At 48.0% G+C, this 26836-nt stretch overlaps 3 protein-coding genes and 1 long non-coding RNA gene across 16 annotated transcripts in view; 2 read left to right on the forward strand and 2 right to left on the reverse strand.

Annotated features, from left to right (window-relative positions):
• Window positions 1-13136, forward strand: COG1 (component of oligomeric golgi complex 1). The gene is made up of 14 exons (XM_042917555.1): window positions 1-428; window positions 3302-3546; window positions 3697-3878; window positions 4024-4194; window positions 6019-6175; window positions 6722-6932; window positions 7300-8091; window positions 8641-8787; window positions 9238-9399; window positions 10457-10584; window positions 11039-11147; window positions 11603-11712; window positions 11793-11871; window positions 12947-13136. The coding sequence occupies exons 1-14, from the start codon at window positions 114-116 to the stop codon at window positions 13082-13084; spliced, it is 2946 nt and encodes a 981-aa protein (XP_042773489.1). The 5' UTR covers window positions 1-113; the 3' UTR covers window positions 13085-13136.
• LOC122207407 lies at window positions 533-6122 on the reverse strand. Its single transcript, XR_006196829.1, has 3 exons — window positions 5997-6122; window positions 1714-1801; window positions 533-745 (listed from the first exon to the last, which is right to left on the reverse strand). It is a non-coding gene; the product is annotated as an uncharacterized LOC122207407 (long non-coding RNA).
• Window positions 11979-26836, reverse strand: part of FAM104A (family with sequence similarity 104 member A) — a 17186-nt gene continuing 2328 nt past the window's right edge. For 3 of the 13 annotated variants that reach the window (XM_042917570.1, XM_042917577.1, XM_042917576.1), the window contains exons 2-5: window positions 24312-24411; window positions 20884-21019; window positions 16279-16341; window positions 11979-14392 (exon numbers count right to left, since the gene is read on the reverse strand). In XM_042917570.1, the coding sequence (XP_042773504.1) occupies window positions 14162-14392; window positions 16279-16341; window positions 20884-21019; window positions 24312-24397 (516 nt within the window). In that variant the 5' untranslated portion in view covers window positions 24398-24411 and the 3' untranslated portion in view covers window positions 11979-14161. The other 10 variants (XM_042917563.1, XM_042917565.1, XM_042917566.1 and 7 more) reach the window with 9 other exon arrangements.
• The window catches only part of CE1H17orf80 (chromosome E1 C17orf80 homolog), a 13525-nt gene continuing 13120 nt past the window's right edge, over window positions 26432-26836 (forward strand). The window contains exon 1 of the transcript XR_006196827.1: window positions 26432-26451. The gene's annotated coding sequence lies outside the window, so the exon portion shown is untranslated. The remainder of the gene's footprint in view (window positions 26452-26836) is intronic.

Here is a 26836-nt window from a genome sequence, read left to right on the forward strand (position 1 = left end):
CCCCTAGGAAGAATGGCGGGCAGCGGGGCGGAAGCGCTTCCGCCCCCATCCAAGATGGCCGCCGGGCGGGCCTCCGGACGGAAGTGACCCGTCGGCCGACTGACCCGTCTACCATGGCGGCCGCGGCCACTTCTCCCGCGCTGAAGCGGCTGGACCTGCGCGACCCCGCGGCGCTCTTCGAGACACATGGAGCGGAGGAGATCCGCGGGCTGGAGCGCCAGGTTCGGGCCGAGATCGAGCACAAGAAAGAGGAGCTGCGGCAAATGGTGGGAGAGCGGTACCGCGACCTGATCGAGGCGGCCGACACCATCGGCCAGATGCGCCGCTGCGCCGAGGGACTGGTGGACGCCGTGAAGGCCACCGACCAGTACTGCGCCCGTCTCCGCGAAGCCGGCTCGGCCGCCCCCCCGCCGCCGCGGGACCCGCAGGTCAGCCCCGCACCCTCGGTCCCGCCCCCCGCGGACCCGCCCCCAGCCCTCGGGCGGCCACGGGCCAGTCCCCGCCCCCCCGCGCGAGCCTCACCTGCCGAGGGAAGAGCCTGCAGCCACATTTCTGGACTCCCTTCTTGGTGGGGGGGGGAACACGGCCGTCCTGCCTTCGCTGGTTGCTGATCCGTCGTTCCGCTCAGGAACCTTCCCTGACTTCCGGGCCCAGATTCTCTCACCTCCCTCGTGGGTTCGCTGGGCTCTCCCTTCCAGCTTTAGATGAAACGCTAGGGTCTCTCGCTTGACAGTTCAGCTCATCCCTGTATAATGTTTCCTGACGTTATTCTTAGAACACATCTCTCCCTTACGTTGGTCCCTTCCCCTTATGTCGTTCCTCATCCCGGTCTTGAGCCCACCGCATTCCCAAGAGTAAGTTCCATGATCCCAAACACCTATTCTACCCTTTGCTGGAGTTGCACGACAGTACCAGCCATCAAGCTCTCATCTTTCAGTAGTGGAACATTTTCATTTCAGGGAGCTAAGGTTATTCTAATCAAGTTACCCTAAGTGTTTTCCCCCCAAAATGCTAATGATTAGGCCTGATGTGGAAGGATTCAGCCCTAAATTCATCCTAACATCGGAGCAGCATTTTGTGTTCCTAAAGAATGTTGACTTAAGGATGACCAAGTGAAGGGGTAGGGACGGTCAGAAGAGTAAACATGGAATTTGTTCTTAACGACGTGGGGAGAAGGAACCTTAGAGCGACATGTTAGAACAAGTTGCAAAACTACAATTTAGCTCCAGTTTGGAACTTTTTAATACACCCTGTTTGAAAAATCCAAGTCAGTAGCCAGGGCTCACACAACGGAACCATAGAAGATTAGAAATATTTTGCTAATTTTTGAAAGGAGAAACCTCATCCCTCTCCTCTGTTCATTTATATATGCCTCCTTTTAGTGGCCAGCCTTTCCTATAACGGAGTTATGCTTCAGGTTTATTAAAAGGTAACTTGTACCGTGCCTGACCTTAGAAATATATTTATTTTTTATAGTTATTATTTCTGATTTATTCTCAGACTCACAAATATTTGCGTGCCCTCTGTGTTGAAGGCACAAAGAAACAGAATCCTGCCCCCACCCCGCCATTCCTGCTCTGATGGAGCTTCCCATCTAGTCAAGGAATTAAGTCCATGGAAAGTTGATGAGAAAAATGTAAATGCTTCAGAGTAGCAATAGAAAACATTTTAGGATAATGTGTGATTGATTCCAAAATAATTACTAACATTTACCATAATATTTCCGAAGGAAGTCACTTCAGGGTTGAGTCTTTCTCAGTAAGGAGGGGCCGTTGTGATGGATGAGATTTGGAATATGGATCTGGAGTATGAAAAGACAATTAAAAATCGGTAATCAATTTGATTAAAGCAGGGGTTCTCAACCTTGGTGCTGCTGACATTTGGGGCTGGATCATTCTTTGTTTTAGAGACTGTCCTGTGCATTGTGGGATATTTATAAGCATCCCTGGCCTTGACCCACTGGACACCAGTAGTACCCCTCTTCTCCTTTCTGAAAGTCGAAAATGTTTCCAGATATTTCCTGAGAGGATGAAATCACTCCCCTCCCCACCACAGTAGAACCAACGGATTGAAGGGTCCCTGGAAGAAGGTACTTGGAAGGACAGGAAATCTTTGACAACCAGGCCAAGTTACTAAACAGCGAGGAGCCTTTTAGAAGGCTCTCCCTTTGAAGGAGATTAATCTGAAGGCAAAGGTAAAGGATAGATCGGAGGCGGTAGAGAATGAACGCAGCATGAGCGAAATGTTTTTGGATTAATGAGTGGGAGACGATAAGGACCTGCATTAGAATCCTGGAACCTAGTAGTGGAGACCTCAGCAGAACCACCGGAAGGACATGAATCTCCTGGGAACGTGGGAGCAGAGTGGTGGTATGCTGAGATATGGTTGGAGGTCAGATGACTGAGATTTTGGGGAGGGCAGTGAATTTCGTCTTGGACACACTGATTACGGAATGGCAGTGACACTTAGCAGGCAGGCAGCAGAAGAGGCGTCCCTGGGACGCAGGAGAGTGGTGAGGGCTGAAAAAGACGCAGTAGTGGTGGTCTGCTTAGAGGTGATGCTTCAGGGCAGAGAGTCCTGGAGTAGGATCGTGGACTGAGGTGGGCAGAGGCGTGAGGACTGTGCCACGCGGAGGGGTGGTAAAGAACAGCCGGCAGAGGGGCGCCTGGGTGGCTCAGTCGGTTGGGCGGCCGACTGCGGCTCAGGTCATGATCTCGTGGTCTGTGAGTTCGAGCCCCTCATCGAGCTCTGTGCTGACAGCTCAGAGCCTGGAGTCTGCTTCCGATTCTGTGCCTCCCTCTCTCTCTGCCCCTTCCCTGCTTGGTCTCTGTCTTTCCCTCTCTCAAAAATAATAAACATTAAAAAAAAAAAATTAAAAAAAAAAGAACAGCTGGCAGAGAAGTCTATTGAGCACTCAGAGAAGCAGGAGCAAATGGGGGAAGGCGGAACATCAGCAAAGGGAAGAAGAAAGCCCACTCGAATGGTGGTCCACAGGGCTCCGTGCCATGGAGACCTCTCGAGGCTCTCTGATCACTAGACTGCGAGAGGAGGACCAGATCAAGTCCACCTCTCCAAGAGACCGCGCAAAGGTGCCCCCAACCGGGAGGAAAAGCCAGTGCGGCTGGACAGGACTCCTGTCTCTGCTGATTCTCTGCCCCAAACTCTGATGCCTCGCCGAGCGGCATCAGCCTTAACAAAAGCTTGTGCCCTACGATACCCCCGCGCTTCCCCCCAAGCCTGCCAAACGCTGACCCTGCATCTGTTTGTTCTTCTGACGTGGTTTCCGTGCCTTTCCCTGCAGCCCCAGCAGCCATCCCAGGAGAAGTTCTACAGCATGGCTGCCCAGATCAAGCTACTCTTGGAAATTCCTGAGAAGATCTGGAGCTCCATGGAGGCCTCTCAGTACCTCCATGCCACACAGCTGTACCTGCTCTGCTGCCACCTCCACAGCCTGCTCCAGCTGGATTCTTCTGGCTCCCGATACAGCCCCGTCCTCTTGCGATTCCCAATACTCATCCGGCAGGTCGCAGCGGCCAGCCACTTCCGGTAAGTGGACCCGGCGTGGCGACCGGCTCCGGGCACGGCCACGCGCCACCGCTACCGGGTCGTGGAATAGGTCTTCTCTCCTGATGTACCAAGGTTCTTCTTCCCAAGATGGAAAAAATTCCCCGTTGACCTCTGTCATCGTCTTTCTAGGTCAACTATTCTGCACGAAAGCAAGCTGCTGCTCAAATGCCAAGCCGTGTCTGACCAGGCTGTAGCCGAGGCCCTGTGCTCGATAATGCTCTTAGAAGAGAGTTCTCCTCGCCAGGCCCTAGCAGACTTCCTGTTGGCCAGAAAGGCAGCTATTCAGAAACTGCTCAACCAGCCGCACCACAGTAGGTTTGGCTTCTTTCCAAAACGTGGTCCTTAAACAACGGAGTGGAGACGCATGAGCTCAGGGAGACCGAAGCATCTGGGGTGTTCCCTGTTTCCCATTTGACCACAGGAACTTGTTTACAGGAGGGTGGTTTCTTCTCGTAGGTACTGGCATCAAGACTCAGGTCTGCTCGTTAGTGGAGCTGCTGGCCACCACTTTGAACCAGGCTCATGCTCTTTTCTACACTTTACCAGAAGGCCAGCTGCCAGATCCGTCCCTGCCATGCGGCTTGCTCTTCTCAACTCTAGAGACCATCACGGGCCAGCATCCGACCGGTGAGCTCTTGGCCAGCCTTTCTCATTTTCTGGTCATTCACCTGTTGTCTACTGAGCGTCTGCCATCTGCCTGCTGCGGTGCCGAGCTCTGGGGATACGGCAGCGCGTGGGACCAATGCGGACCCCACCTTCGTGGAGGTCACAGTCTAGCGGTAGAGGCAGATACCGAACTCACAAATACACACACATCTGTTGGATATCCACATTGGCCACTGTCATAAAGGCCAAGCGCAAGTTGACTTGGGAGGGACTTCACCAACGATGCTCTCCTTGGAGAATGGTATTTAAACTAAAATCTGAAAGTTCAGTAAGAGTTAGTCAAATGAGGGAGGCAAGGAAGAGAGTTCCAGGCAAAGGGGATGGGATGTGCAAAGGTCCTGAGGCAAGGAAGATGTTAGGATATTTGAGGGACTAAAAGCAAGCAGGTGAGGCTAAGGGTTTGGGGTAGGGTCAAGAGCAGCATGGGAAGAGATGTGGCCAGTCTGTCAGATGTGACCAGATGATGCAGAGCTGCGTGGACCAGGCTAGGGAGTTTGGACCTTATCCAGAGAACAGTGGAGAGCCTTCTAAGACCTTCCAGGCTTGTACATCCTTCTGTTATATGTCCCCATACGTCCTGTGCTTTTATTTGATCGCATTTATCCTAATTGGAATTAAACTCATTTGGTTTTTATGTGGCAGTGGCTCTTCATGGGGTCTGGAGTGGATGTGGAGAGCTCACTTGGGAGGCTGTCATCATGACCTAAGTGGCAGACGATGGGGGCTAGTTGGACAACTTGGACGTCTGTTTAGCAGGGGATTTGGTAGATTGGCTGTGGAGGGTGTGGGAAGGAGGTGTCCGAGTCTATTAGAAAAGGAGCTGGTCTGAAAGGGCTGATGATGAGCTCACTCTTGAAAATACTGCTTTGGAGACCGTTGAGCCCTTGGAATGGGAGTGTGCACTGGGCAGACGGCTACAGGTCCAGAACAGAGCAGGAAAAGGTCTGGCCGGAGACACACATCTGTGCCTGTGGCTGAGGCCTTGGGGATAGGTGACATCATCACAGGAAGAGGATGACAGAGGACTGTGCCTCAGGGGACTCCAGAACTCAGAGGTCAGGCAGAGGAGACACGGCCAAAGGTAGAAGGGAAACAAGTAGAAAGTGGGGACAGCCATCTGGTCATTTTCAGAGAAACGTGTATTACGTAGTCTCTTCCAGCTAGGGCGCCACTTCCTTATGCCTTGGCTTCCCTCTAGGTGCTTCCATTTCATCCTTTTCCCTCCCATGAAAGGTGCCTATGGGCTAATTTGTCAAGGCTTTGGAGAACAAGTACAAGGGACCTCAGAAGGACCCCTGTGTTTCCAGCTCCGGAGGGTGTTTGCCTCCCAGAGTCGCCCCGTGGATGCTGGTGTCCTTCTTGAAAGGTCACCTCTAAGGAGCTACAAGCCACTCATCAGGATGAGTGGTCTTCAGTTCTTAGCTCTTCCAGGTTGGTCGGAGGATGGTGAGGAAAGGGAAATGATCGCCTTTTATTTTGTGACAACGTAAGTTCTGCCTCTAGGACGCGGAGGGCACTCCAGTACTGCTCCTTCCCCCTGCCCCACCCCGCACCTTTCCTCCCTGCCTTTCACCTTCTCAACCAATATGGTGCCCATATTGGCGGGAAGCTGCCAGCTCCCTGAGGAACGTCTATTCTGTACTTCCCTTTCCCCCCTGTTTCAGGGGTGCGGCCTGACCTGGCCAGAGGAAGGCGAGATGCTTTTTGGAAGTTCCTTCCGGGTCCAGGTTGTAATATGCCTTCCAAAGGATGGCCCCGATTACCTGTCACTTGGCCTTCTCTTAGGGAAGGGCGCCGGTGTTCTGCAAGAGGAGGTGAAACTGTGCAGCTGGTCCAGACACCTGCCGGCATCCGTCGTCCAGTTCCAGCCGGCTCTCCGAACCTTGGCACAGCCCATCAGTCAGGAGTACCTGAAAGACACGCTGCGGAAATGGATCCACATGTAAGTAGCCAGGACTTTCCCGAGGCTGGCAGGACCCACTCACGTAGCCACAAGAGGGGCCGGTGAGGCCACTGAGGAATGAGGTGAAAGCCGGACCTTCTAGGTGATGCTCTGCATGCCGCCCTCTGGGTCATGCCAGTCACTCACTCTGCCACCTGTCACTGCCCTCGGGGGGGCTCGGGGGGGTGGTCAGCCCCCGCTGTAGGAGAACCAAGAAGGAATTCACCTTCCAAAATATTACCTACAGGATTGCAAGAGTTCTGCCACTCCTAAGCTTTTATTTAGTGTGGCGGTTTTTGAAGCCATTCTAGTGGCCCGTAGACGTCCTTCCAGGTAGATACCTCGGGGAGGCAAGGGTGGGCCCCATCCCCCAGTCTAGCCAGAAACGCTGTCTTTAGTGCATATTGATAAATGCTCTGAGATACATATACGTTTATATATTGGGACCCAAGTAAGAGGTTTTCCATTGGAGTCCTGCTCTTTTTCTTAAGAAAGGTGTGAAAACCACGAATCTAATAGAGCCCAAGAAAAACGACTTTGTTGCAGGTGCAATGAAGACATTAAAAACGGGATCACCAACCTGCTTTTTTACGTGAAGAGCATAAGAGGGCTCGCAGGGATCCGGGATGCCATGTGGGAATTACTTACCAGCGAGTCCACCAACCACAGCTGGGACGTGATATGTCAGCGGCTTCTGGAGAAGCCACTCCTGTTCTGGGAGGATTTGATGCGGCAGCTGTTCCTTGACCGGTTACAGGTGAGATCACTCGGTCCGGTTGTCTTCCGGCCCGTCCTCGTGTGATCTTTTGACCGTCCCTTCTGTCACTCCCTGAGTCTGTCCTCTGCCTGCCGACTGACTCAGGGGTGGCTCTTCTGGGTAACGAACCATAGAAATGAGCAGAGATCTAGACTGTGGTACAGAAAGAGACGCGGCCTCTGTCGGGGGGTCGGGAATGTGTCCGGGGCCGTCAGCAACGACCCCGTTCTCGGCCGACACCACGTGAGCTCTCTGAGCGTGCCGGAGGACGTGCGGAGCGCGAGGACGGCGTGCCAGCTGGTGCCGTGGCTTTGAGATGTCCTGACGGGTCACGACTGGAACGCTCGCTCCTCTCGCTCTCTTTCAGACCCTGACAAGAGAAGGCTTCGACTCCATCTCTACCGGCTGCAAGGAGCTCCTCATTTCCGCCCTGCAGGAGCTCGAGAGCAGCACCAGCAGCTGCGCTGCGAGTAAGCACATCCACTTGGAGCACAACATGTCTCTCTTCCTCTGGTCCGAGAGTCCCCAGGACCTGCCTCCCGACGCCGCCTGGGTCAGCGTGGCGCACCGGGGGCCGCGTGCCGGCGGCGGGCTCTCCATGAAGGCGCAGGCGGTCAGCCCCTGCGTCCAGGACTTCTGCTCTGCCCTGGACGCTAAGCTGCAGGTTCAGCTGGACGACCTCCTGGCCTACCTTCCCTCTGCGGACTCGTCGCCGCCCAAGGACGTCTCCCCCGTGCAAGCCAAGAGCTGTGCCTTCGACAGGTACGCGGATGCGGGCACCGTGCTGGAGCTGCTGCAGGCGCAGTCCGTGGCGTGCATCGAGCGCATCACGGCCTGCATCCGGGCAGAGCTGCACGGCACGGAGCAGGTGGTGCAGGGGCAGCGGGATGCCCTCGACAGCGTCCAGCTGCACGCGGTCCTTTTCATGGCCAGACTCTGCCAGTCGCTGGGAGAGCTGTGTCCCCATCTGAAGCAGTGCGTCTTAGGAAAGTCCAGGAACTCTGAGAAACCAGCAAGGGACCCTAAGGCTCTGAAAAAGCAGGGAAAGGGGACCACTCGGGAAGTACTTCCTTCGCAGGCCAAGTGGCAGGAAGTCAAGGAGCTGCTCCTGCGGCAGAGCGTGATGGGTTACCGCGTGTGGAGCTCGGCGGTTGTGAAGGTGAGTGACCGACCCGTCGGCGGGTTCTTCCCGTGCTCAGCGGCGACCCCCCGTTTGCCTCCCTTCTGTCACGTTCCAGGCTGGCCAGCCTCAGCGAGGGCTTTCCGCGGTAAGGGAATAATGATTCTTATTTCACGCAGTTACTTTTACTTCTCTGCGATAGTGAGATGGCCCTCGCGTACACATTTCTCCGTTCACATTTTTAGCCTAGGTTTTAGAGACAGAAACACCGGTTTTTTCTCCTGCCCCCTGATAAGAATAAAAGAAAGACCTCTCGGGGCAAGGGTCTGCATTTCCCGCTCTTCAACCTGAGTATCATGTTCTCTGGGGTCTCCACTGGCATCTTAAGGGGTAGCCGCTGACATCTGTAGGGTAGTTACAACAAAACTCCCATTACTGCCGCACGGAATCAGCCCAAGAGTGACGTTTCCACTCAGCAGGGCACACGTGATCTAAGCAGCAGAAGCTGGTCTCAAGATTACCCTGGTGGCTTGAAACGCTCTGTGGAGGAGCTAAGGGGCCTATTGGACATTTGCCTTTTATTACCAGGTTTTGGCTCACGGATTCACCCAGTCGTTACTTCTAGACGATGCCGGCTCCATCCTGGCCACAGCCACCAGCTGGGATGAACTAGAAATCCAGGAGGAAGCGGAGTCTGGCAGCTGCATCATGTCCACAATCCGACTCCCTACACAGGTTAGCAGGTGCCCCCATTGGAGCACCTGTGGCCTGGACAGGGCCAAACAGCCCACTCTGCGGAGAGGGAAAAGACGAGAAAATCAGTCAGCACACAGCTTCTGAGGAAGAGCCGGAAGTGGTATTTATAACTTCCATCATGGGGGTAGAGTGGACCGAGGGCCGAGGAGTCAGTCAGTTAACATCCTTTCCTTGTGTGTCCCAGGCTCTGCTCATTAGACGGCTGTTTACCCTAAAGTGAAAACAGCGTAAAGCACAGTGCCACCTGCCGGGCCCAGCCCCCGGCCACCGTGGGGATGGCAGCGATTGTCGCTTGTATCTGTTGCCGGGCCTGCTGTGAGGGGCTGACTGGAGGGTCAAGGTCCCGGCACGTGAGCCTAGTAGGGATAAATGGAGCCACTTTTACCAACTGGCGCGACTTGGTGACTCGACGTTCCTTTGTTCTTTTAGCCATCCTGGTATGTCCAGTCCTTCCTGTTTAGCCTCTGCCAGGAAATTAACCGGGTTGGAGGCCACGCTTTGCCAAAAGTGACCCTGCAGGAGATGCTGAAAAGCTGTATGGTCCAGGTGGTGGCTGCGTATGAGAGACTTTCAGAAGAAAAACAGGTGAAGGTTGGTGTTTGCATTTTTCCCCCGCTAAAAACAGAAATAAAAACCGTAGCTTTTTCTGGGGCGTGGGCAGTTCCCATCAAGGATTCCAAGCGTGTACACTCCGCGCAGGCTGTCTAATCAGTGGCGGCTTCCCGCGCCGAGTTCATCACACCCCTTCTCAAGGATCAAGCAGGTGTTCACTAAAAGGCAGTTCAGTGGGAAAGAAAAAAGGCCTGGTTTCCGACCCCAGCACTGCCAAGTACATGCTGCGGCTTTGGGCAAATTGTGACGCTTTCTCCGTTTCTCCGGAGTCAGGTGCGGTCACTCAGAGAGCTGCTTGGGAGGGGTGGAGGGGGACCGTGCCCAGCGCAGCACGTGGCACACAGAGGCACCGGCTTCCGGGAGCTCCTGTGTCCCAGCCCTCCACCCACCCTCCCCTTCTCCGGAGCGCTCTGCCCTTGGTTGATGTCCCGGTTTCATTAGTGACATTTTAAAGACAGGACCACCGGGGCGCCTGGGTGGCTCAGTCAGTTAAGCATCTGACTTCAGCTCAGGTCATGATCTCACTGGGTTCGTGAGTTCGCACCCCACATCGGGCTCTGTGCTGACAACTTGGAGCCTGAAGCCTGCTTCAGTTTCTGCGTCTCCCTCTCTCTCTGAGCCTCCCCTGCTCGCACTCTGTCTCTCTCTCTCTCTCTCTCTCAAAAATAAATAAAGATTTAAAAAAAATTTTTTTAAAGACAGGACCACCTCCTGATTTGGGGAAGAATTCAGGGAAGTAGCCTCTCCTGAGCAGCCTCAGAATGCCTCTCCTTCACACAAGGAGCTTTTTCCCCTTTTAAAGGGCAGTCTACAGCCCCCAAGGCCTTTAAGGTTTTTAGTTTGGTTTAAGACAACCTTTCGAACATAACCTGTTCTTTTTGTTGGTGTGGTGAGACCGAACTGCCCTCATGAATATAAAAGCGGCCGCTTCTGGAATAAGCTGTAACTCAAAGCATGTAACCAAAGCATGAAGCTGTTTATTTGGCTCATATCACAAGTCTCCCTTAACAGGTGGGGGTGGGATATTCACTTACAGAAAGAAGGTGCGTTCCCCATGACCCAGAATCGGGCCCTGCAGCTGCTTTATGATCTGCGCTATCTCAGCATCATTCTGACAGCCAGGGGTGAGGAGGTGAAGAGTGGCCGCAGCAAGCAGGACTCCAGGTAGGCTCCCGCCACCGGCTCTCCCAAGTGCACGCAGCCCGTTCCAGAAAGCCCCCAGGAGGCAGCCTCTCGTCGTGCATTGGTTGTATTTGTTTTAAACAGGAAGTGCTCATATTACCAGCTAGATAAAGAATGGCCACCTGCTGGGTAAATGCCATGGTCAAGTGTGGTAGGTGGAATCTCATTCCTCTCTCCTCTGAGTCAGCCAACCAGCTCTTGGGCAGAATTTGAGCCTGTGGCGCTGACCCTAACAATGTGAGGAAGGAATGGACTTCAGACATCTTAGCAGGTGGAAGCTCTTGGGATCACTTAAGTACCACGGGCAGTGACAGGTGGTCCCGAGCCAGCAGTTACGACTACGTCCAAATACGGGGTCTCTTTAGCATCGAATCGACCCTAAGGGGGGTTTCTGAGCTAGAAAACGGGGTAAAGGAAATCAGAATCCTTTTTTCAGAATTGAGAAAGTGGCCGACTCCCTGGAAACACTCATTGACCCGTTTGACCTGGATGTCTTCACACCACACCTCAACAGCAACCTCACGAGGCTGGCGCAGCGAACCTCTGTAAGTCACGTGGGAAACGTCCTCCGTGTGAAAGCGCGCGGGCTCAGGTTACCACGCAAACCTGCCTCTGCACTTCATACCCTGGAGGTGGTGCTGGGAGGGGGGCGGGACCCAAACCGCACAGTTTAGTTGTAAGGGCCGAAAGAGGATTAGATAAAACCTCACTGCTGAGGCAACCACGGTCTGACCCCTGGAGGCGCAGATAAGGATTATTAAGGTTTTATCAAGGTCAAGGCCTCCGGAAGAGAATGAAATAAAAGAGCCATGTGACTCTAAGGTTCTGACCCGTGGGCAGTGAAAAAGGTAATCTTGAAGCATTAACACACTCAAAAGAACGTTCCCCAAAAGGCTGGACGGAAACAAAGTAGAGCTTGATTACTAGCCAGGGGTTTTTCTCTTTTCAACTGAACAGTAAAAGACTTGGGTGTTACTGCGCTCCATTTCTCGTCTGTCAGGTTCTGTTTGGATTGGTCACTGGTACAGAGAATCAGTTCACGCCCAGGAGCAACACGTTCAACTCCCAAGAACCCCATAACATACTGCCTCTGGCATCGAGTCAGATCAGGTAATGGTTCTAAAGATGTTTTAGCCGGGCCCCGAAGCTTCCTGTTCATGCCCCTGAAATTCCTTCACCTTGTCTTGGAGGTTCGGACTTCTTCCGCTGAGCATGACGAGTACCCGAAAGGCCAAATCAACCAGCAGAAGCATCGAAACAAAAACCCAGGTTAGTGCACAGTGAGGAGTTCACCCCTGTTGATCCTGTCCCCACCTCCCACCCAACCACCCAATTAGCTCCCCCTTAAATAACCGATAAAGAACCGAACGACAAAATGCACTAATGCTGCTTTTAATGGCGGCGCAATAGAGAAGTACAAGGTTTCACTAGCTCGAGCTGATAGAAGTTTTAAAAGATGCCCATTTACACTGTCAAGTAGCCTCATAATAGGAACGTTCTCTCAGACTGCCAAGGCTGTAAAAAACAGGCAGGACAGGATGGAGATTATTTCTTGTAGGGTGAGAGAGTTAACTGCTAACCCAGCGTGATGACTGTACTTGTTTGGGGGAAAAAACCATTCTGTTCTGGTGGTGGTTTCCTCTTCCATTTCTTTCAGTTGGGTGGGAAATTAAAGGGAATTTGCTCTGAGTTTGACATTTTCTTGTTAATGCACGTTTTGTTTCAGTTGACTGCCATCCATTAAGCCCGCAAGAGTCCTCCTGGGTATTTCTGAGTGTGTTGTGTACACGCGTTTGAGCCCAAACAGCTTGTCTTCTTTCGGCATTTAGTTGTGTTTGCTTTCTTGTGAGACAAAATATTAGCAACGTATCCTTTCCATCTTCCCCGCCATCAAACCCATTAAGACCCAGATTCTCATCAAACATCTGGTTGTCAAATGTGGGAGATGGTAGTGAAGAGAACGAGTTCCTGCACAGACCATCCCCTCCACGAGCATGGGCCTGTGCCAGAACTTCCCCCCGAACTCGGAATGTCTCTTCAAGTAACTGACCGTAAGTCCTGTCCGTAGGAGAGGAACCGACCAGGGAAAGGAGGTACATGTGTTTACCCTTTTCCCAGGAAGTTCTCACCTGGAAGCGTTAGTTGTGTCACATAATAGAATCGCATTTTTGTCCCCGACGGCCTTTGCCAATCTTGACAAAGAGCAAAGGCCCCTTCCTAGAGCTCTCCGTGCTTCTCAGATCTGCTCGTGTGTGCTGTGTGGACTCCGAGTGCAGTGGCGGGGGGTGAACAGGCAGGAGGGTCTGGGTAGACTCTAAGGCACTTTCCTCTACATGCGTGGCAGGTTGGCCCCCCGGCACTCTCCCAAGCAGGTGACCCGACGCACCCTGGCTCCTTGTTCAGACAGCTGGTCAGTGAGGAAGAAGACGCGTCTACGCCTTCGTTATTCAAGCTAGGTTGGCTCTCTAGTATGACTAAATAACATGGGAACATAGCCATCCCTCTCTAAATAAATACTACATCACTTCTTCTAACGGTGCCTCTGCTCATTTATTTCTAAGCCACACCAGTCTTTCCAGTTTCAGCGGTGGAATGTGGCCCCCGAATTACTGTTGGGGGTTTTGCTTTAAGCATAAAGTGAATCCTTGTCCGACAGTTTCACGATACTTGTGACTTCAGACAGCAGTTCAGAGAGCCTACGCTTGGTCAGCGTTCAGCAGCGCCTGAATTCTTGACCCCCAAGGCGGACTCCCAGTGAGATCACAGAAGCTGCTGGCAGAACAAGTCTGTGAGTAAGACAAAGGTCATTCGTTATGTACTTCTCGACTGTCAGATCTGTGCAGTGTTTTCTACTAAGTCTGAGATGTAGGCTTTGGAGGAGTAACGGTAGCAGAAGTTATCTGGGTATACAAGTCTGAAAGAGATTCTCTCTGGAAATACAAATATATAACAAAGAGAGAAGATGGTTATTAGCAAGGGTGCTTCCCTTCCGCGGTCTAACTTGGATCTGATTGTTCTCCTGTTAGAAAGGACAGCGTACTTTCAACAGGATGTCTACATACTAAGAGGTAGTATGGCAGTTAATTTCAGTGCAAGACTGAATCAAGCTTTCTAAATTTTGGAAAAAAAAACTTAGGTTTTTTTCATGGAAACTAGATACTCTTTGCTGATTTATTGAATTTAAAAAATTGAAGATCCCGCATTGTTAAAAGGCCTTTTTACATGAAGTAGAATTTCTAATTGACAGATTTGGAAACCAATCTGAACTGGACAAACTATGGATTCAACACGCAGATGAGATTTCCTCATACCGTTACCTCGACATGGATGTGATACCCACCCTCAAAAGAATCCTATAAAAAATTGCTTCGAAGCCCCTTTGAAATTGCAATAGTGCAGCAAAACCACAAGTAAACAACTGCCTGTTAACCTGCTCTTTCAAATATAGACTGAAAAGCCAACAGGCATATTTTTGTGCAATTTTTTAAAACATCGTAAGTTGAAATATCAAATCTGCACAGCGCTGTCCCTTCACAGAAGGCAAGAAACCGCCGGCACATCATGTCGGAGGCCGTCCCCGGTGCTGTAGGCTGTGGAAGTGGGCCTCCTTCAGGGTCTGGTTGATGCGGAAGTAAGGGCCTTGGCACAGTGCAGACTGCTCAGGAACAGGCTGAGGGGTGTTAGGGCCGGACCCGGCGCCCACGTGGTTCAAGCTGCTCTCCGGCCCGCTTGCCCTGTCCGGGCTGTTGATGCTGCTGCTGCTGCTGCCGCCGCTATCGCTGCTCGAAGACTGGGAGGAAAAAGAAACGGGAGCTCCGTTAGGCTGTTTTGTTTCTTCGGAACTTCACCGTGGTTTCATTCCCAACACCCTATTTGAGAGTATTCTTGCCATCTGCTTTGAGGAGCGCCAGCATCAAAACAGACCGCGGGCTTTAGAGCTTCACAAAGCACAGTCACCTAGGAGACCTCGTTCTATCCTCACGACCACCACGGGAGGCCGAGTGGGGCCAAGATCCCCATCACATTCCCAGAAGCGGCAGGGTCCAGGATTCAAGTGCAGGCCTCTGACCGCAAACCCTCTCCACTACACCCGAGTGCCTTTACACATCTTCTCTACCTGCGAATTTTATCGTTCATTCCGATAATGTCCAATCATCAAACGAGGAAGTGTTCAGCTTCCAAGGCAAAGTATCAATCACTGGTACAGGGGACAGATGTCATTAACAAATAAAATGGCTTCTGGGCACGAGTCTCAAAAAATCTGGGACAATTTCGTGGTTATCATCTCATGGACACAAAATGGTATCCCCTGGAGGCAGAACACACATCCTGAAAGACTACAACATACTTCTTCTAAGTTACAGTAGCATTTCTGCAGCTCCAGATGTGTGTGGGCAAACGTGCACAAGCATGCACAAGCGTGCCTACTTTTTTTTTTAAGGTAGCGAACATGACCTGAGTCTTGAAGAAGCTAGTCAGAGATCCCTAAGAGTTAGGATTCTCAAAAGGGAAGTTAATGGTAAGAATCCATTTCAGAATTCTGATATTTGACAATTTAAATACTGCATTTCAAATAAATGACTAGCAGTACCCTTCTTCCATTCACAACTCAATACGATACTGTACTGAAAAGAATCAATGCAGGAGAAAGACAGAGTTCTAAAAATGATCTAGTGTATGCTTTTTCTTAACTTAGTCGTTTGATACATCTAACTCCTGCTCCCTTACACAAAGTCCTTGGTTTTGAAAAGTCTGGGGGCGCCTGGGTGGCGCAGTCGGTTAAGCGTCCGACTTCAGCCAGGTCACGATCTCGCGGTCTGTGAGTTCGAGCCCCGCGTCAGGCTCTGGGCTGATGGCTCGGAGCCTGGAGCCTGTTTCCGATTCTGTGTCTCCCTCTCTCTCTGCCCCTCCCCTGTTCATGCTCTGTCTCTCTCTGTCCCAAAAATAAATAAAAAACGTTGAAAAAAAAAATTAAAAAAAAAAAAAAGAAAAGTCTGCATACAGCTATGTAAAATCTGCACCTCAGAAAAAAAGACTAGAGAAAAACTGGCCACGGTAGTTATATTAGGATGGAGGGATTGAAGTTGCTTATTTTTTTCCTACCCTTTACTATCACATTCTTGCAATGTGGTTATTGTGTATTTTCGTTATAAAAATAAATGTTTCAATAATGTTTCCAGACAGAACTTGAAAAGTGATTTTCAAAATTAGACTAGTTTATCCATTTTTGATCAAAAGTTACACCTAACAGTATGTACATAAACATATCTGAGAACAGCAAAGAATGCAACGTCCATGAAAGATATCCATTATTAATAACACTTAAAGCAAGAATCATCATGGTCCAGAAGTCATCTTGAGCTATTTAACAGGTCACTGTTAATAGCCCACTGCCGACAGATAGTAGAAGACGAGCTATCTGTCTACAAAAAAACACAAACATGAAAGCATTATAAAATGGACTGAATGGAGTCAGATGGTACGGTTAGCTACAGCACTGGTTAAATTTACTTAAAAGACTTAAGAAGTCAAATACGATTTGAAACCAAAAATTGTTTTCTTACATTAAGGCCCCTCCTAATCTAGAGTGGAGCAGCCCACACGTGCGGCTCTCCTGCACCTGGTAAGGTCATGGCTATTTAACAAGTCAGTTACTACACTAGATAAGAAACCCACCGCGCAGAACACTTTGTTTCCTCTTAGTCTGTTTTCTTTACTGTTTTTCGTTACAGGTACTGTCTGAAAATTAAGGCAAGAACTAGAATCAGTTTGTAGTAAGTCAAGTTTCCATCTCAAATTTTATTTCACACTATAATAGCAAAGGTGACACTATTCTGCAAAAAAGTAAAAGCTCTTTAAAATGGGTCACATCAGATACTGAAAAAGGGTGAGGGAGACAAACATACCTGTGATTTCTCATCCCTTTTAAAACTCTTGCATAAATACATGGTTTATACCAACTTTATTTTTTTATGTTTATTTTTGAGAGAGAGACAGAGCATGAGCAAGGGAGGGGCAGACAGAGAGAGGGAGACAGAGAATCCGAAGCAGGCTCCAGGCTCTGAGCTGTCAGCACAGAGCCTGACGCAGGGCTTGAACCCACGAACTGTGAGATCACGACTCGAGCCAAGGTTGGACAATTAACCGACTGAGCCACCAGGTGCCCCTGGTTTATACCAACTTTATAAAGACAGGTACACAAATGTCTGGCCTGGCCTTGTTTGTAATACTAAAAAGTGAAAACCACCTACAGCCGCTGATAGTGATCCTACTGTCATGCTCCTGTGGCAACGGGAACCCTGCAGCAGGTGAAGAATTAGGAGAGGCTCGTTGAAATGAACGGTGTCTGAAGTGGGCCGGGAAGGTGGAGGAAGAGTTTTAGTAAGCAAGCTGTGACGAACTGGGAGCACAGTAAGAGCAAAATGAGAAGGAAGGAGTGTTCGGGGAGCAAAGCTAATAGTGTGGTGGGGCTGGGCCACTGCGGGCGCAGTCGGTCAGACAAGACATCCATGAGAGGTTATGGCTGGCGGATCCAGTGCCCCGAGGTCTGCACCCAATTCTGCCCAGATCTACCCTCAGGAGTGAGGATTCTGCATCAAGCAGGAAAGCGGGTCCCAGGAGAACTGCGGCAATGTAAACGAAAGGTAATGTGTGTCACAGCCCAAAGGGAGATGGAAGGAGGAAATGAAGGAGACATCCAAGCTGGCAAATACCGTGCTCAGTGTGTGTCTGTGGAATGGAAAGAGCACGGGCAAGCCTTGAGAGAACTTTCAGGGGGTCGGGGAGGAAGCCGGGATACAGAGCTTCTGTATCGGAAGAGGACGGAAGACAGGTGGGACAGCGCCAGCTGGGCTGAAGGTACCAGACAGCCGCTGGGAAAGGGAAGGAAGCGGTACGGGTATGGGCCGGGCAGCGAGGAGATCTGCAAGGAAAGGCACCTTCGTGGGCTCATGAGAGGACGGGGGGTGAGACGACAGTAGAGAGACGCAGAGAAGGGAGGCATAGTGGGCGGGAGGGTGGGGGGTGGGGGCTTTCAGGAAGTAGAGCAGACACAGAAAGGCAGAGGGACGCTTCCCTCTGCAAAAAGGAAGAGTATAAATCCTGACACAGGACAGGAATGTTAAGCTCATTTTCTCAGTCCCCGGGGCGCAAATGATAAAGCGGAGAGTCAAGAACTCTTGGCCCCTCAGCTCGTCCTACCCCTAGGTTCCATCTTCCCAGCAGGTGAAGTCAGTTTCAGAGCTCACCCATGTATACCTATGGTAGAAACAAAACAACTCTGAAGACTGTTCCTGCTAATAATCTTTAGAAAGCCCTCCAGCAGGAATATTAATTACTGAGCCTCTCTGCTTCATAAAGAGAGAACCAGAATATTTGTGCCTATCTATTATTTAGAGCTGCATGCTTTCTCTTTCTTTCTTTCGAGAGAAAGACAACGCAAGCTTGAGTGGGGCAGGGGTAGAGATGGGGAGAATCCCAAGCAGGTTCCACGTTGTTAGTGCAGAGCCCCTTGCCGGGCTTGAACCCACAAACTAGGAGATCATGACCTGAGCCGAAGCTGGACGCTTAACCGACTAAGCCACCAAGGCGAACCCTGCTTTCTCTTCTAAATTAGAAAAGCAGACTAACTACATATTTTTTTTTCTTTCAGCCCCCAGCTTCCCATCACCTCCATCTCCCCATTCACTGCTGCCTTTAAATTTATGTGAGCCTCAAAAGACCAAAGGACTCCTGCTCACTGCACACACACTCCCTTCCTGGGTCATGATGGAGTGCATTCTAACTCCACTGCAGAATCTGGAGGGAGGGACCCTAGCCAAGTCTATCAGAGCATCTAATGGAAACTTCTGTTTCCCAAGTGCCCAATGTTTTAAGAGAGCTCCAAGTCTGCTACTATCAGCGAGACCATAAGATTCCAAATGAATTCAGCGGGCTAATTAAAACCACTTTCTAACTATGCAAGGAAAGAAAATGCAGGTGGTCACTCTTCTGTGCCGCTCAACAGGTAGCATGTCCTTTCTGTGTCTCAGTTGCCTTTATAAAATGAAGTTGGACCACACCAGATGTTTTAAGTTCCTTCCTGACTAAAATGTTCTATTAATCTATCACTTCATTTTGTTTAAATTTCAACAGGCCAAAAAATAATCCTGACCTATAGAAAAACGTGTGTATGTAGTCTCATTACTTAACAAACTTGGCCTTCAATGTCAGTAAGAAACCACTTGCTGCAGCTTTTTGTGCTGTGAGCTGACATGATGTATTACAAACACTCCAAGGACTTAAACCAGGGGCAAAGTGTCTTAAAATGTATGCTAAAAATCAGACTAACTTTTGAAAGGCTTGTTACTCCATTTTAAATGGACTGTCTTAGAATTTCAGAGTTCATTTGCTACAGGATTTTAAACACCACACACACCTAAGTTTCACCCAAACCCTTCCATCTCTAAGGGTGCACCTGCTACCCTACAACAGACTGAAGATGAGAATGGGCAAAACTAAGAAACTTCAGATACTTTTTAAAAAATTACACTAAAGAATCCCACTGTCCTCTAACTTCACACTACTAAAAAAGATAACCTAATATTCAACTAATTCTTATCAGTTCAGATAAATGGATTGAGAGAATCCTAATTGTAATGACACAGGGGTTCCCCTGGTTACTTTTTGTCACATCTCTGCACTCCAAGAGCATCCCTGGGATTTTAGAGTTATGACATGAAAACTTTCCCTTTCTAATAGAGACCCCCCCCCCCCCCCGCAAAAGGACAGAGGCTGCTCAAAGTAAGCCACTTCGTTTTTCTTCCACATTTTCTCTCTCTGCTTGTTACACTTTATAGTGATCTAAAAATTAAAATGATCTCGGTAAGTTAAAGATATTTTTTAAAAAACCCACAAACTGAGGCACCTGGGTGGCTCGGTTGGGTGTCTGACTTCAGCTCAGGTCATGATCTCACCCACTGTTCGTGAATTCGAGCCCCGCATCGGGCTCTGTGCTGACGGCTCAGAGCCTAGAGCCTGCTTCGGATTCTGTGTCTCCCTCTCTCTCTGCCCCTCCCCTGCTCATGCTCTGTCTCTCTCCATCTCTCAGATAAACATTGAAAGAAAATTTTTTTTTTAAACCCACAAACCTAGGTCTTTGCATTTAAAAGATGTACTGCTTCTCTTTACTCAGGTAGCAGCACCTTTTATATCCTATGTAACCGAAGCCAGATTTATGTGGAAACGTCTGAGGTAATTTGTAAATAAAGATATTGAAACTGAAACCAAAAAGCATTACTACAAATTAAGATAAAATTCAAACCAAAAAGGCCAGCCCCTAAGAGAACAAATTTAAATGTAGCTAGTTTTTACCCATCCAAATAATTGTCCAAGATCAGGGAATGTCACTGCCTTTCCACGGGACCCAATAGGAAGACACAAATTGACAAATGATTTCACTTTTCACTCAATGAACAGAAAAATGAACCTGACTTCTACATTAACTAAAACAATTCATCTAGCATGGTGTTACAAAAAAATTTGTTCCCATATCAGTAAACTATATATCAATTTTAAAATAGTATCCTCAAGGGGCGCCTGGGTGGCTCAGTTGGTTAAGCTTCTGACTTCAGCTCAGGTCATGATCTCACAGTTTGCGGGTTTAAGCCCCGCGTCGGGCTCTGTGCTGACAGCTCAGAGCCTGGAGCCTGCTTTGGATTCTGTGTCTCCCTCTCTCTCTGTCCCTCCCCCATTCACGTTCTATCTCTCTCTCAAAAATAATATAAAGATTAAAAAAAAAATTTTTTTTAATAGTATCCTCAGGCCCACAAGTCATTAAATCTAAGTCGCTGCAGTTAAAATTTAAGGTCTTTGTTTCAAACACCAATTAGAATTTTGAAAAGACTATTAGACCCCAATTTCTTCACTTTTTCTTTAGTATTTTTTTTTATTTTTTTAGGTTTTGAAAGAGCTATTTATTATCAGGTTGATGATGTAGGTCCATCTGATCTAGCTTTTTTAATATAATTTATCATCAAGTTGGTAACATACAGTGTGCTCTTGGTTTTGGGAGTAGATTCCCGTTCTTCGCTTTTTCTAACTAGAGATCTAAAATTGCTTTCACGCTAATACTGTATCACAGCATTAACCTGGAAAAGTATTTTCCAGCTAAAAGACAGGAGGAGGAAAAATATTCTTCTTGTTCCTATGATTTGAGAGAAGTCTAGGACCTAAGCTGCCTCTGGATATATTTAGCAAAATCTCTCAGAACTTCCGTCCGGTATTCTGTGACACGGCACGTACCATGGTTAGGAGCAAGGAGCTCACCAGCCAAGCTCTGGAATCATCGACCCTGCCTCTTACTAGTTGTGTATCTCCGGGCAAACCACTTTCTTTTTTCTGTGCCCCAATTTTCCCATCTGTGAAGCAGAGATAGCACCTACAAAAATGACAGGAAGAAAATGGACAAGTAGACTAAAAGTTTCTCTTTACAGAACTAATCAGGCAAGTCAGTCCACATTCTTCACCTTCACAGTATCTAGGAAGAGAGGTGTATACCATCTTTACTTTACAGAAGTAGCTGTGATTTACTTCTGGCATACATAATTCAAACACCTCACATCTTATTTCCCGGTACTGGGCAATATGATTACATTAGGAGAAAAACAGAACTTCTGAAAATTAATTATAAAAAACTTTAATTCTCTCTTAGAATTAAAGCAAACTCCGAGGTGCCTGGGTGGCTCAGCTGGCTAAGCATCCGGCTTTTTTAAAATATTTTTAATGTTCATTTTTTTGAGTGAGAGAGAGAGAGAGAGAGAGAGCGAGCGTACACGCGCAAGGGGGGTGGGGGTGGGCAGAGAGAGGGGGACAAAGGATCCAAAGCAGGCTCCAGGCTCCGTGCTGACAACAGAGCCCGACATGGGGCTCGAACCCACAAACCGCAAAATCATGACCTGAGCCCAAGTCAGATGCTTAACCAACTGAGCCACCCAGGCGCCCGTTTTTTTCTTTTCTTTTCCCCTCACCCTTCCTCCCTTCCTCCCTTGTTTTTTTTAAATGAGCATCCTACTCTTGAGTTTGGCTCAGGTCATGATCTCATGGTTCGTGAGTTCAGGCCTCGCGTCAGGCTCTGAGCTGACAGCGTAGAGCCTGCTTTGGGTTCTTTCTCTCACTCATGCAAGCACGCACGCTCTCTCTCTCTCTCCCCCTCCCCCACTCATGCTCTCGTGCTCTTTCACAAAACAAACAAACATTAAAAAAAAAGTAAACTCCTTCCATATAAAAGCTCTTCAAGTCACAAGAAAAAGAACTCTAAAATTACTTAAGTATTTCAGGAAAAACACAAGAAACGGTTTCTCTTCACTGAGTTAGTCTTAAGAAAACTTACCTCACTGGCCCAACCTTAGAATTAAAAGATAACATTTTCATTAATACGTGACTATATGAAATAACAAAAATAATCCACTAATGAATCATTTTTTTATTTTCCTTTTTATACACGATTGTCAAAAAGCAGCTAAGTGCCCCTAAACTTGATATTCTTGTGCTATAAACATAACAATCTATTCCAGTGGTGATGATCCAATCAATTATTTACGGCTTAACTTTCCATTTTAAAGGTTCCCCCCCCCCCCCCGCTTTTTGCTTCTCTAGCCCTCCCTAGGTTGACTCAGCCTCATTACTTGTTAATCCCCCCCCCCCCCCCCCAGAGAAGCAGAGCACAAGCGGCCACCCACGCAGAGAGCCGGTAACTGCTGGGTCGGCAGGGCTGGAAGGAATGGTCAGAACCCTCCATGCAAGGTCTACCAGGGAGCTTAGATTACCGTGAAAAATAAAAAGTACCTGTACTGACTGTTAATTATAACAAAGGTAAGCTGGTCCATCTTTCAGACCAATGATTACAGAGTAGTTTATCCACTCCATGTCTTTGAACAAGTAAGAACAAGACACATGAACCAAGAGGTTGAGTAACAACACATTGCCTCAGTGATACCAATGCCCAGGTTTTCGAAAGGGAAGAAAGATCATTTTCTACGAACAGCAATTAAAACAAAGCAATACAAAAATACTAAGAGTCTTAGTGAAAATAGGAGATCAGAGCGTTTCCTTTTGTTTTCAATGACAACTTATATTCCTATTCTCAGGCATCACGACTGTAAATACAGGGCAAATGATCAATACAGTCAGACCGACTGTACCTTTGAGCTAACAAACCTCACTCAGCAGGATGTGCACACAGACGCAAGGAAAGAAACACTGAAGTGGATAGATACAGTGAAAGCACTCACTGCGTGCTCTTTTAACAGACTTCTAATCCAAAAGAATGATGGAAAGTCAACTGTCACAGTTTCATCACTGGATGCTCGTGGGAGCCTCTCTAAGCTCTGCTTCACTTGCCCCCTCCAGGTATCGCCTTACACAAAAGCTCAATTATTTTTCTGCAAATCATTTTTAAAAACATAAGAAAAAGGAAAGAAAGCATAGCAGAGGATTTTTAAAAGGGGGAGAGAAGTCACAGAAACTCACATCCCCATACACAAAGATCCCACCCACACTTGTTCATGAACTAACTGCTCCTAGTCGTGTAGGACCTATGTGAGAGTTAACTGGCTTTCCCCCCTTGGGAGAGCTCCTTTGGATTTCTGGTAAGGACCGGATGTAGGTCAAATCCTATTATCAAGGACTGTTTAAAGTACAAATTATTTCGGTGGTACAAAAACTGTGATACGCAGAGCTCTGCTTTAAGTTATAAGGCTAAGGCTTAGGGATCTGTGCTGGGGAGGAGCTTCTCGTCAAGGTGACAACTCAAGGGTCACAATTTTCCAGTGTGTAAGTTAACAGAGGCGTCACTTAAATGCTAGCTGCCCTCCTTTCCCTCTGCAGAGCAGCCTTTCAACTGCACCAAAATGCTCCCTGTGGTATGCAGAATGGAGCTCTCTTGTTGGGAAACCAAAACTTCGGGAGCTCTTTCCCCCTCACGCCTCTCTCTCCCCACCACCCTGCCTCCCACAGGAGTCCTTTTAGAACACGATAAAAAAGGAATAACACTCAGGGGCGCCTGGGTGGCACAGTGTCCACAGTCGGTTAAGCATCCGACTCTTGATTTCGGCTCAGATCATGATCTCACAGTTTGTGAGTGTGAGCCCTGCATCGGGCTCTGTGCTGACAGTGCGGGGTCTGCTTGGGATTCTCTCCCCCTCTCTCTCTGCCCCTCCCCGCTCTCTTTCTCTCTCTCAAAATAAATAAATAAACTTTAAAGAAAAGTAGTAACACTTAAAAATAGTATTTTGCATACACACACACGGCATATTCTGAATGCTTACATAGTTTCTCATGAATAAAATTAAACATGAATTTCATGTGAATGAAAGCAAGATACTTGCCTTAAGGATGATTAATGGCTTAGAAACTTAGAAAATAGTTGGTTTCTCAAATATCAACCAGACAGCTCAAAGATGAATTTTCAAAGGTCTATGACACTCGTAACAAATTTTGTGCTCTGTGTACATATTAGTATGTGCATATATACTCTTCAACGGAGAAAGGGTGCACGGTTTCCTCAAAGGGGCCGTGACTCAAAAAAAAAAAAAAAAAAAGTTGAAACCACTACACTCAAATAAAATCACTTTTATTTATTCAAAGAATAATTTTAATCACACAAAGAAACTGGGTTATTTAGACTTTGTTCAAGCAATGGAAACGGCAGACACTCTGACCACACTTCCTACCTCTGTGTCCCAGGACTCATGAAAGACAGGGTTTCTACTACTCCTTTTGGTCTGGGGGGGAAGATGGTGGTCTTCTTCACTGCCATTCCTTCTCCTTTTCCTGAAATCAAGTTATGAGAAAAAAAAAAAAATCCGACAGTTGATCTTTTGGACACTTAAAATCGTAAATCACAACAAATCTGCCCTCTCACCTGAGAAAACAGAATTCGCATGCTACCCCAATAAGTAAAAAGTTGAAAGTACACTACCGTTGGGCACAAAGAGTAAAAATACAAAATAGCAGCAGCAGGGGTGAGCTTAAATTAGTACAACTGATTTCTAAAAAGAAGTTTGGCAACTTTAAATGCCTACTGGGAATAAATAAAAGTAGGGTGATGCTAATGACTAAGCTTCCAAATTCCACCTAATCAAGGTTATGGTCCTTCGACGTTTCCTGAAATCAGTTTCAAGTTACCTAATCCTACTCCTCCCATAGGACAACATGGAAGACAGGAGCGGCTGTCGTTGCCCACATACCCCTAAAATCCTAATAAAACTGGGGTGCTACGCAGGAGGATCATTAAAGGTTCATGTAGCCTTTGATGTGCAGTTTGCTCTCATCCCTGACATCCCCCCAATCATCACATGAAACAAAAGCTCAATGCCCTCTAAAGTATTAGATCATTTTTCCCGACATTCATTAGAAAGGCTGCTCTTGGACACATTAACTCCATTATTCTCTCTACAGCATCCCTAGTATTATGACACGTTACTTCACCAGATTGTTACTTTGAGTCTGGAACCCAGGCTGCTCAAAATTCTCAGGTTTAAAGAAAAAAATCACACCTTTACCCCAGTGTTCTCAGATGTGCAACAAAGTTTGTATGTATTCTATGCAAGAATTAAGTGCTTCTAGAAGGACTTCTAAATCCCAGTTTAGAGGGCAGAAGTTAGAGATAAATTAAAGGAGGTATTATTTTAAGTCGAATTGCCTGGAATTGTGCTGTCCAGGACAGGAGCCACTAGCTATCGTTATATTATGATTATACGTTATTATAACATATAGTTAAATTAAATTTAATTTACTATCCAGTTCCTTAGTCACACTAGCTATATTCTCAGTGTTCAAAGGCCACAGGTAGCTAGCGGTCACTGTACTGGACAGCACAGACAGAGGACATTCCCATCACCGCAGAAAATGCCAATGGACAGTGTTGGCAAGAGGCCATTGATACGAAACGGCACAATGTATTATCATGAAAATTCTTAAAGATTCACATTCCCACAGCTGGAGGGAAAAACAGCTTTTGCGCAAGTACTGAACTTGAGCACGTGGCATCTCGTACGGCCATACATTTTCCACGCGGGCAGTGCGGCAAATCATGGCAGGCCCGTCCGTAATCCTAAGGTTTTGAGCTGAAGTCTTGATATTGGAGAAAATTTAAGGTACCACCCCGAGCTCAAGTTCCCGTATTCTGCAAAATTCCTGTACTCTGAATACATCTAACTTTATGAATAAATACAGATCTAGGCGTGGAATGATAAACTGTGAGTGTGTGGTGCTGATAAAGCATTAACCAACCAGCAAAGGGCTGCACCATTTACCTCATTCCCAGACTCAACTGCTTCTAAGACCATCATTCCTGCTCCCTAACTTTCTCTCAGGACATTAGATCTTATCTGCATGTTACTTTGAAGTATTCGCAGGTTAAAAACGAGGTGAAAAGCAGGCTTAAAACTAATTTAAATGGATGTGCTATTACCATAGATTTGAACCAAGAAATTACTATCTTCGTCCTGCTATGACCAGAGAATTTGTTCTGGAAAAGAGCTACAGTTACAGGGCAAGGTCTGATGGAAGGCCAGTTGACACCGCTGGGAAACTCACCAAATGACAGTATGCTGGTCCCCAAACTCTTATTAATGTGCCAGCAGGTGACTGGGCAACTCTAAGCACTTCTGAGCCCGACCCAAACTTTCTCATTTCCTCACTTATAATCCAGACCGTATCTTTCCAGGGACAAGAAAACGAACGTCAAGGAGGTTGCAAAGCAAAAAGAGCGTAGGAACAAAGAGGATGGGCTGGTTTTGCGGATTTCAACTAAACTCTGGGAAAGTCGCATGAAAATATCCCTGCGTCATGATCAGCTGCTTTCTCAAGGTACCAGAACAGAACGATCTCGTGCCGGGGGCCCTCTCCTCTGGATGATACTGGATTAAGAATGAGCCCTGCTGTTTTTCATTCTCCTTTTTCTAGGCTCCATGCAGATTCCGTCCTTGGAACAGTCTTCTTTCAACAAAATCGTTAATAATTGCCAAGATTATAGCTTCATGTTCAGCCCTAGCCACACAGTCAGATTATAGCTTTCTACATTAATGCCACAGACCAGGTTATAATTTTAGCAGCTACCATATAATTGATTATATTCTCCCCAGGCATCTAGCTACAGATTGTTGTTTAGCATCTGTTACTTCTAAGGACGGCCGACTGTACCACTGTCCATCATCTCATTTCTTTCCAATCTCATTTCTGCCATCTCCTAGAG

Source organism: Panthera leo, chromosome E1 (assembly GCF_018350215.1).
Source record: "Panthera leo isolate Ple1 chromosome E1, P.leo_Ple1_pat1.1, whole genome shotgun sequence".
In the NCBI taxonomy this organism is placed as follows: Eukaryota; Metazoa; Chordata; class Mammalia; order Carnivora; family Felidae; genus Panthera; species Panthera leo.

What these genes read in the sequence shown, in the direction of transcription:
- COG1 (XM_042917555.1), top strand. Translation starts at nt 114, where the DNA reads ATGGCGGCCGCGGCCACTTCTCCCGCGCTGAAGCGGCTGGACCTGCGC. An exon ending in CAGAAGAAAAACAGGTGAAG is followed by an intron (nt 9,400 to 10,456) that starts GTTGGTGTTTGC and finishes ATTCACTTACAG; the next exon opens with AAAGAAGGTGCGTTCCCCAT. An exon ending in CGCAGCAAGCAGGACTCCAG is followed by an intron (nt 10,585 to 11,038) that starts GTAGGCTCCCGC and finishes TCCTTTTTTCAG; the next exon opens with AATTGAGAAAGTGGCCGACT.